The sequence below is a fragment of the Elephantulus edwardii genome, unplaced genomic scaffold (assembly GCF_000299155.1).
Source record: "Elephantulus edwardii isolate Elephantulus edwardi_28Jun2011 unplaced genomic scaffold, EleEdw1.0 scaffold00405, whole genome shotgun sequence".
NCBI lineage: Eukaryota > Metazoa > Chordata > Mammalia > Macroscelidea > Macroscelididae > Elephantulus > Elephantulus edwardii.
Genome location: NW_006400155.1, coordinates 1,373,029 through 1,383,559, shown reverse-complemented (window position 1 = coordinate 1,383,559; position 10,531 = coordinate 1,373,029). Strand labels below are relative to the sequence as shown.

Genomic DNA, 10,531 nt, shown 5'->3' with positions numbered 1-10,531 from the left:
GCAACCCCTGTGGAAAGCAGTATGGCGCTTTCTCAAAAAGTTGCAAATAGAGATACCATTTGACCCAGCAATTCCACTACTGGGAATATACCCTGAAAAGTCTCTTAAAAGATTTACAAGCTTGGAAACTTGATGGAGAATCGCTAAGGCTTAGAAACCACTCTGGGAACTGGGTTTTACCTTCATGAGAAAGGATGGAGGGGGGGGGAATTAAAAACAAATTCCAACTCATAGCAACACTAAAGGAAAACTAAAACGTCCCTTAGGATTTTCACAACTGCCCATGTTTGGAAGGTTGGAAATCGGCTTCACTTAGCAGTGAGTGCTTGTAACCACTTGCGCCCCCTAGTCTTCTCCATAATCCTTTAGAAAAGTTTCTTCTCAGATGCTGTCTGCACTCTTCACATTTCTTTTTAAGCATTTGAACAGGGAGAGGGATTTGGCAACAACAACAACAAAAAAAACCAAGAAAAACCCAACAAGCAACCCCAAGCAGGCCAGTACCTCCCTCTGGGGCTCTACCAAGGAGAGATTTGGAAAATGACTTTAAAGTAACAAGCTCCGAGGTGAAACAAGAACAAGGTCACTATCAAATATGCAAATCTCACTAATGCCTGGCTCCAGGCTGTCCCTGTGAGATGCCGTTGGTGCCAGCTGTGGAAGTATGACTGAGTTTGGGTAAGGGTCGCCAGAAGAAAGGATGGCAGCCAAGAGACGTCTAGGTGCTTCCGCATTCCTCTGACAGGGCAAAATACGATTCTCCAGAACCCTTACATCACGAGTGCAAGTCCTTAGAGGACTACGCCCTGTGACCCTAAGCCACGCACTTTAGCCCCATACTCATGCCAGGCGTTAACCACCACTGGTACAACCTGGACGTCATCTGTCCTGTATGGCCTGTCGTAAAAGCCGGGCAAAGGAAGCTTCGAGAGGAAGGGCACCCACGCAGCGCAGCCTACCTTGCTAGCCGGCATGCGCGCGCAAATGGATGATGCATACGGAGCCAAAGAGATGTAGCTACGTCACGCTGGAGCCCTCGCCGGGCCCCCCGCCGTAGGGCGGATCGAGTTTGGTTACACGCACACTTCTTCATAAAAGCGGGCCGGCGTGTCCTTGGAATCAGAGAGCGGGACGTCCGGTGCCTGAGAATTTATCTTCGGCTTTTGCAGGACTACAAAGTGGTGAGTTAGGTGTCAATACGGCAAGGATACAGGTTGGGAAGCTTACCTTTGAGGGGCACAAACCCACTAGGGAGCAAGCGGGCAATTTGAGGCACGCTGGCGGGGACCTCTGGGTGGAACCCGCGTGGGGCGAGCAGGGCGGGGAGTGACGGCTTCGGGCCTGGATCAGGCCGAACCCAGAGGGCCAGGACTTTATGCTCGTGGAACCCTATTAAGGTAGAAATAGGGACTCTGTTAAAGCCTTGAAGGCATGGAGATATCAGTGAGGTAACTGAAAATAATGGACAGGGGACTTGCTTGTCTAGGGAAGGGGTTCGGGAACGGTGACCAACAATTCTAGTTTCTCATTCAAAGAGAGCAAAAACGCTATTCCTCTAGAGTAAAGGCGTTTTCTTGGGGTTTTTAACACCCTACCGATCAACGCCACCCGCCATTGAGCTCAGGTGTTCTGTAAAGGCTGCTTACATCCCAGTCTCCTTGAAACCCCCTTTGCTGGGTGTCCTGTCGGTAGTTGCGGGAATTTGGGAGCTGCATGGTGGGGATGGCCGTGGGAGTATCTCATTGAACACTTAACTCACGGGAGGGAGGTACCTGCTGCTGAGCCCTAGACGTATTTTATTTCAATTGAAATGTCTTGCCTTAACTTCAAGGAAAGATGAGTTTATTGGAGTATGAGTAAATTGGGCCTTTATAAAAGTTGGAATGATAGTCTTGTGTCTTCAAGGTACAACTTAAATTGTGACACTAGATGTGACCTTGACCTGATCTTTTGAAACCAGCATCAGGAGTAGCTTTCCATTTTGCTTACTTGGCATTTACCCTTGTTTTAAGGAGGTTTTTCTTCTAAATAGTGTCTTGATATTAAAGAGGTTTTGGAGTGAACTAGATAAAACAAGATTTACTTAAAAAAAAAGACACTTTAATACATACACATGGGACATACAGTGCTTAACAACGTTTTCCCTCTTAGAGGTAGTGGAAAATAGATAGCACTAAGCATTGTCCCACTTAGTGTGTGGCATTTTCAATTCATTTAAAATAACCTTCCATTACTGAAAACACGTGATTTCAAAGTGGGAGATGAAAGCAGTGGGTTCATGATCATTGGTTGCCTTTGTAGGTTTTATTTAGAGAAAAAGTTATTAACTTGGAGTTTTCTTGTTGTAGACTTCAAAATGGGTGATGTTGAGAAGGGCAAGAAAATTTTTGTGCAGAAGTGTGCCCAGTGCCACACCGTGGAGAAGGGGGGCAAGCACAAGACTGGGCCGAACCTGCATGGTTTATTTGGGCGGAAGACTGGTCAAGCCCCTGGATTCTCTTATACAGATGCCAATAAGAACAAAGGTAAGAGCAGTACAGTTAGATAGTACAAAATGCATGAATTTATCTTATGGTGACCTTTTCTCAAGAGTGTAGTAAAACTCTTTACTATTGCTGCTCTTGTTTAGGTATCACCTGGGGAGAGGATACACTGATGGAGTATCTGGAGAATCCCAAGAAATACATCCCCGGAACAAAGATGATCTTTGCTGGCATTAAGAAGAAGACAGAAAGGGCAGAGTTGATAGCTTATCTTAAGGAAGCTACCAATGAATAACATAGTTGACCTCTGCCTTATTTATTACAAAGTAGAAATGTCCTGTGACTTTTTTTTTTTTTTCACATGTACCATATTTAAATTGATCTCATACCATTAGTTTTACTCAGTTTTTAACAGATGGTGGATGCGGCATCACAATCTATAGGAGATGGGTTTTATATTTAGATTTCTGTAACTGATAAGACATCCTTGTATTTAAATAAAATTTGTATAATCAGTCACTGGTACTGTCACATGGAACAGAACTCAGCTCACCTGCTTCAATTTCTATCAGCATCTTTAAATACAAGGGCTAGAGATAAAGTAGCAAGACTTTATCTATTTGCCCTTGACTGTGTTAATGGAATTAAAATTCCCTGTATCTAAAATGTTGGCTTTTGAGTAACAAAAAGTTCAGTGTGGTTTGTGTATGATAGCAAATAAAGAACACATCTCACATTGTATAAAAGATCTGCCATGTCACATGCTTTTAAAAGTGATTATAAAGCTTTATGAGAATTAAAAAATTTATGATTATGATTTATGAGTATGATTTTTTAAAATGTACTTGATTTAATGACTGATATAAAAATGGTTTAAAGAGAAAAGGAAGCACCCTAAAGTTGTCAGAGCAACACCACTTCATCCTTTGGTCAGAATAATAGAATGTAGAAGATGCAGAATAAGAAAAGGAATATGCTTTTAGTCAAATTTTTTTTTTTTTTGTTGCTGTATCCTGTGCTCTGTCTCATACAGTCTTTGCAATACACATTTGAGAATAGTTTTTGGAAACTTTATGCAGAAGATGGACTAAAACAAGACAAAAAATAATGATAGTTCCTCAGAGTAGATGCTGCTGGTAGCAATGAAAATCACTGTCTTTGTTGGACAATGAGACTGAGAAGGAGTAGTCATTGGTTTCAAAGATCATGGAAATTGTAGTTATTAGAAAAATGAGACGTTAAAGAAATAAGGATGTACATGCAAAAAACCTGTGTACTGACCATGGTGGAGAATTTAAAATTATAGCCAGGAAATCCTTCAGAGGTAGCATTCTTTCACAGATCTGGGGAACTGTAGAAATTATAATGTGCAGCATTGTGGCAGCTTCTAAGGGATACTACTAAATTGACAGAAAGACTTGGAACTGAGGAATTGATGGTATTAAGTATCTTGAAGTATACATACTAAATGCAACAAAATCTTGGCTTCATCTGTGCTTTTAGAAACTTTTTTTCAAAGCCCAGAAATGGTCAGTCCTGAGTAGAAGGACCTAGTAAACTGGTAGTACTATTTTCACTAAGATGATTGGCTAATTCACAATATAAGGCATGCCTTGCTTTAGATCTTGGGCTGATGAGATTTATACCTCATCCTGCTTCCTCCAGGCAAGTGGCTAGATTAAAGTGATTTGGAAATGTTTAAGAAGGTTTCTGGTAGAACTTGTGTAATAGCCTTCTAGATCTGTGTTTAATATATGATAGTAATTAACTGTATATAGTTAAGCCCTTGAAATGTTAGTAAGATGTTGGTCACTTATATTGTCAATGTACAGCACTTTGAGCTTTTAGGTAGGTGGCATTCTGAGAGTAGTTAGGAATGTAGCTTCTGATCATTTTTCTGTACCTTCCTGGGGTTACTCCATATTAAACAGTTTTGACCTTTAAAGGTTATAAGTTGAACAGACTGACAGACTAGAAATGAGTGTAGAGAAAGAAGTCTTGAAAAATGGAGTTGCCTTGGTAAATTTACAAGTCTGGACTCTTCTTGGCTAAAATCAGGTGGACTGTTGTTTGACATCAAGAATAAACCCAGAATCAATTTACTAACAGTGGGAAACATTCTTTTCTAGTACTGGATTCTTTTGACTCCCTTAAATCAGATACCTGGTAGACCATATAAGGCTATTCTGGACATGGAATGTGGTATCATTCCATACCAGCCAGGTTGATGCCCAGTGGAGCACCAAATTCCGCACTATGCTGAGCAGAAAGTACCAAGTCATCTGTAGACAATGTGGATGTATATGCCAGCTTGCTGCTTTTGGTGTGTTTTTTGAGTATATGTTCTAGATGTTCTACACTGATCACGTTACTGGTGTTCACATATAGAGCTTAACAAAAACTGTTAGGTTTCCACTTGCTCTATGGAACATTGCATTGCAGGTTACCTTAATTGGAGCTTGATGTATTTTAGTGTATCAAAGGACTATTTCCAGGTCTCAGGGGAATTCATTGGCAGTCTCCCTGTTGATCACTAAGGTACAACTTTGTATGCCTAGAAATACAGTGAAGAGAAGGCCAATGATTTGTCTTTAATTGACAGTTTTGGGAAGCGGTCTGGGGAAAATGCCAAGAAATGGACTGACTTGATAGAATCTGGATCCAGACATCTGCACCCTTCAAACGTAGAGCCTGCCTATTCTACACTGGCCACAACAGAGGCCTCATCATTGTGACATCTTCCACATCATTATTCTCCCATAGACACAGCTACTTGTGTGAGATTCATGATGACTGAAAGAGCCTTTGTTGTGTTTCAGGACCTCCTTGACACTCTCCAGGAGCCTTAGTACATGGTTTACAGTCTCCTTGCTCAGCTGTTGTGCTTTATTTTTAAATTTTCTTGGTCATTTTTATAGCTTCAATTTTTAGTTTTTAATTTGTTTTTAACTCTTCTCAGTGCCTCTTTCCCTGGGTACAATACAGTAACACTTTTAGTGCTTATAGAACCACTTCTATAAAAATAGAAATCCCACTATACCAATATTTGGTCACAATATTACACTGTATCTCATTTGCATTTTATCCCTTTGAACTCAACCACAAGGCCCCAGTCATTGCCTCAAGGCCATCCCTCCTCAGCCAGTCAAGACCATTTAGTGTATTGTAGCCACTATGTTGCCTGCATCCTCTTTTTTTTATTACTAATTTTAATGAAAATTTACAGAGACTGGATTTCCATTCATTCATTGTTGTACTTTCTCCCTGCCCACCCCTCCCCCAACCAGTGAACTCTTTGAAAAGTAAAACATTTTTTCATTGTTTTGCAGTCCCTCCCTCCAGGCCTACTCCACTATGCAGCCTTCCTTCTGGGACAATAATACCTAATCACATCTCCCTTTTAAACAGTTTTTCCCCTCATCTGTGTCAATGCAGTATACATTATTTATCCCATCTTTCTCAGTCTCCCCCCAAAACTAATGTCAATCCTGTTTTACATCAGTGGCACTATGCAGTATTTGTCTTTTTGTGACTGAGATATGTCACTAAGCAAAATGTCCTCCAGGGTCACCCATTTTGTATAGTTGCATGAGTTCCTTATTTTTCAATGCAGTGTAGTAGTCCATTGTGTAAATATACCACAGCGTCTCTGTCTATTCGTTTGTTGATGGGCACCTAGGTTGTTTCCAACTCCTTGCTATTAGCAAAGCTGTGATAACCATGGGTGTGCATATATCTGCTTGGGTGGCAGTTATGGTCTCTCTGTGGTATATTCTCAGTAGTGGAATTGCTGGGTCAAATGGTATCTCTATTTGCAACTTTTTGAGAAAGCACCACACTGCCTTCCACAGTGTTTGCACCATTTTACACTTCCACCAGCAGTGAATAAGGGTTCCAGCTTCACAACCTCACCAGCATTTGTTGCTTGCTGTTCTGATAAATTTTGCAGTTCTTACTGGGGTGAGATGCTATCTCATAGTTGTTTTGATTTGCATGTCTCTCAGAGCTAGAGATTTTGAACATTTCTTGATGTGCTTGTTGGCCTTCTGATTATCTTTGGTGAAGTGTCTGTTCATATCCTGTGCCCATTTTTCAATTGGATTGTTCATATTGTGGTGGTGTTTTTTATAAATTCTAGATATAAGTCCCTTATCTGACATGTCATTACCAAATACTTTTTTCCCCAGTCTGTGACTTCTCTTTTTACCCTGTTGAATTTTTCATGTGCATAAGGAAGAAATCAAAGAGCTGAACAGAAAATTTCAAAAGGCACCTCGGGACGACACAGATTCTATAATGAAATGTGCAGAGAGCTGGAGTCAGAAAATGAAAAGGGCCGAACTTGCTCAGCGTTTCTTAAGCTGAAGGAGTTGAAAAACAAAGTCAAGGTATGGGTGGCAAAACTTAAAAATAGTTTGGATAGAATGTTAAATGACCCAGGAAGTATCAAAAGAAGATGGAAGGAGTACACAGAGTCACTGTATTAGAAGGAATTGGCTGACACACAGGAATTTCATGAAATAACATGAGCAAAAACCTATGGTGATGAAGGAGGAAGTTCAAGTTGCTCTGAAGAATTGGCAAAAAACTAGGCTCCAGGAGTTGACAGCATACCAATTGATTTATTTCAACAAACAGGCACTGCCCTGGATGTGCTCAATAAGTTGTGTCCAGAAATCTGGAGGACAGCCAGCTGGCCAACCGACTGGTAAAGATAGATATTCCCATTCCAAAGAAAGGTGACCCAAAAGAGTGTGGCAATTATCAAACAATGTCATTGATAGTACATGCAAGCAAGATTCTGCTGAAAATGATCCAAAAATGTTTGGAACAATATGTCAACAGAGAACTGCTGGATGTGCAGGCTGGATTGAGAAGAGGTCCTGGTACTAGGGATATTCTTTCTAGCTAATGTAAGGTGGATCTTTGCAGAAAGCAGAGAATACCAGAAGAATGTCTATTTGTGCTTCATTGACTATGCAAAGGCTTTTGACTGTGCGAATCACAACAAACTGTGGCTGACTCTGAGAAGAATGGGAATCCCAGAACATTTGATTGTGCTAATGCGAGCCCTATACTTATACCACGAGGCAGTCATCAGAACAGAGCAGGGAGACACTAGATGGTTCAAAATCAAGAAGAGGGTCTGTCAGGGATGTATTTTGTCTCCATACCTTTTCAATCTGTATGCAGAACAAATAATCCAAGATGCTGGGCTGTACAAGGAGGAGTGTGGCATCAGGATTGGTGGAAGAATCATCAACAACCTGCATTATGCAGATGATACAACCCTGCTTGCTGAAACAGAGGAGGATCTGAGGTGCTTGCTGCAGAAGGTCAAGGACTGCAGTCTTCAATTTTGATTGAAGCTCAACATCAAGAAAACAAAGATTCTCACCACTGGGCCAATTGGTAGCATCAGTATGGCTGGTGAAGAGACTGAGATAGTTAACAGTTTTAGTTTACTTGGTTCCACAGTCAACACTCTTGGTAACAGCAGCCAGGAAATCAGGAGATGAATTGCCATGGGAAAGTCAGCTGTGAGGGATCTCTCAAGAATACTGAAGAGCAATGATGTCAGTCTGGAGACTAAGGTGTGCCTGATCCGGGCTATGGTCTTTGCAATTATGTTCTATGCTTAAGAGAGTTGGACAGTGAATAGGGATGATAGAAAGAGAATGGATGCCTTTGTACTGTGGTGCTGGAGAAGAGTGTTGGATATAACATGGACTGCTAGGAGAACAAACAGGTTTGTCCTGGAGAGGGTGAAGTTGGAATGCTCCTTGGAGTCAAGGATTCTGAAGCTTCATCTGACAAACTTTGGGCATGTTGCAGGGAGGGACTGGTCCTTGGAGAGGGACATCATGCTTGGGAGAGTGGAGGGACAGCGCAGGAGAGGAAGACCCTCAAAGAGATGGATTGTTTCTTTGAGTCGAGTGGTGGGAATGAATGAATGTGTTTCAGACGGTGAGGTTGGCACAGGATAGGAGTGCGTTTAGGGCTCTTGTACATAGGGTCGTTATGAGTCACAAGCGACTCAATGGCACCTAACAACACAACAACATAGGGATTTGATTCTTAGAAGGTCCCATTAATCTATTTTATCTTCTGGTTGTAGATGCATCCTCTTTTTGTCACCTGTCCCGTCACGGCTCTGTGCTCTGCAAACACGGGGCCTTGGAGCAGCTTGGCCATCTGCTTTCTCCACACCTGACCTGAGATCCAGGCCCACATTTCTGCTGATCAGGATCCCTGAGAACCTATCATTTCTGATTGATGAAACAAGCAGAAACCTGTGCAGCTGTTTTATGGATCCGTTCTTTCCCATTTGTCTGTGGTTATGTTAGACATTAGCTTCTCAACTTTATCTTCATTTCATTCACCTTTCTCAACATTTCAGATAAGAATTTTCAGCTTCCTGGCTACAAAGATTGAGAGCTGGTTCAATCCAGGTCATAGCGGGGACCATATGGAGAGTCCTCATGAAGAACTGAGAAGGTTTCTGTCATTCCCTTCATTTAACAATTCAGAGATGGTTCAAAATTCTTATTATATCTGAACAGTGACTTCACATGTCACATATGCACTAGAATGGTCAAAGTATCAATTACCAAGGCTTGTCCACTGCCTCCTTTTCCTGTAGAAATTTAAAACCCTCCTTGTCATCAAGTTGGAAGCCTTCAGCAAGTTTTCAGAGGCTGTATGTTGCCCGACAGGATCGTGCCCATCTTTCATGGAGAAGCTAGTATATTTAAACCACCCGATTTTCATATGGCAGCTCAGCTCTACTCACTGGCGATCTTAGCTAAATGGTTACTTTCATTTCAGTCCAGAGATTTTGCATTGGAAGTCACACTCCCAATACTATGAATATGCTATATGTGTGAGTTCTGAAATTGGAGCTTTTCTTAGTGGTTTACTAAAATTGTAGTTGTCCCTATCAGAATTGGGCGTGTGTAAATGCATCTGGACCATTGAGTCAATCTTCACTCACCTGCTTTGCCAGACAGATGTCCTCAGGGATTGGGCCTCCCTAATAACATGTCCAAAGTAAGCAAGATGAAGTCTTGCCCATCTTCTAAGGAACATTCTGGATGTACTTGTAATTTGTTTTGTTTTGTTCTGGCAGTTTCAGGTACATTCAGCATTCTTTGCTAGCACTTTGAGCATCAATTCTTTGCTCTTCCTTATTAACCAACTTACTCATGCCTATGAGACAATTGAAAATCAGACTTGAGCAGATTTGCCCAATGCAGTAATTTGACTTGTGCATGCATGAGCGATAACTGTGACTCCAAAGATATTAAGTCCCTGACAACTTCAGTCTTTCTCCATTTATCATGATTTTGTTGTTGGTCCAGATGTGGGAACCTTGATTTTTATATTAGAATGTTATCAGTACTGAAGCCTGTATAGTAAGTGCTACCTGTCCTTTTTACTCTCAGCAAGGAAAGTTGTGCCAATTTTGTATAATTGGCTGAGTCCTTCTAATCCTGATTCTACTTTCTTCTTCATATAGTCAGCCTCTCAGATTGTTTGCTCATAATTAAGTATGATGAGAGATTACAACCCTTTCACACACTACTTAATTTTAGACCACAAAGTAACCCATTTTTTTATTTGGACAACTACCTCCCTGTCATTGTATAGATTTCACGTAAGCACCATTATGTGTTCTAGAACTCCCATTTATCACAATATTACCAAGAGTTTATTATGATCTGTACTCAAATGTCTTTCTACATAGTCAATAAAACACACATAGACATCTTTCTGGTATTCTCTGCCATCAGCCAAGATTTGCCTGACATCAGCAATGGCCTCTTTTGAATCTGCCTTGCTGCAACTGATTTTTTTTTTTTTTTTAAAACTACAGTGCTTTTATTATACTTGAAGTAACAATTCAATTTAAGGAGTTGTAAAGGCTTGTGAAAAAAAGATGCTGTTTCTCTAATGTAGGAATAAATTATGTAATACTTCTGCAAGCAGGAATTGAATCTCCTCAATTTATCAGCCTTTTGTGTCTACATGTGAACTCATTATGTGAT

General features: G+C 41.0%; 2 protein-coding genes and 1 pseudogene across 2 annotated transcripts in view; 1 reads left to right on the top strand and 2 right to left on the bottom strand.

Annotated features, from left to right (window-relative positions):
- Window positions 1-974, bottom strand: part of LOC102851687 — a 9,945-nt pseudogene extending 8,971 nt beyond the window's left edge.
- Window positions 975-2,356: 1,382 nt separating this feature from the next.
- LOC102848391 (cytochrome c-like) lies at window positions 2,357-2,778 on the top strand. Its single transcript, XM_006902396.1, has 2 exons — window positions 2,357-2,525; window positions 2,630-2,778. Exons 1-2 carry the CDS (start codon window positions 2,357-2,359, stop codon window positions 2,776-2,778), a joined length of 318 nt encoding a protein of 105 aa, XP_006902458.1.
- Window positions 2,779-8,579: 5,801 nt separating this feature from the next.
- Window positions 8,580-10,531, bottom strand: part of LOC102851269 (nuclear receptor coactivator 4-like) — a 4,577-nt gene continuing 2,625 nt past the window's right edge. Inside the window, exon 2 of the mRNA XM_006902398.1 lies at window positions 8,580-8,698. Coding sequence (XP_006902460.1) covers window positions 8,580-8,698 — 119 coding nt within the window. The remainder of the gene's footprint in view (window positions 8,699-10,531) is intronic.

Coding starts and splice junctions, on each gene's coding strand:
- LOC102848391 (XM_006902396.1), top strand. CDS start 2,357: ATGGGTGATGTTGAGAAGGGCAAGAAAATTTTTGTGCAGAAGTGTGCC. Junction 2,526..2,629: donor AGATGCCAATAAGAACAAAG/GTAAGAGCAGTA, acceptor GCTCTTGTTTAG/GTATCACCTGGGGAGAGGAT.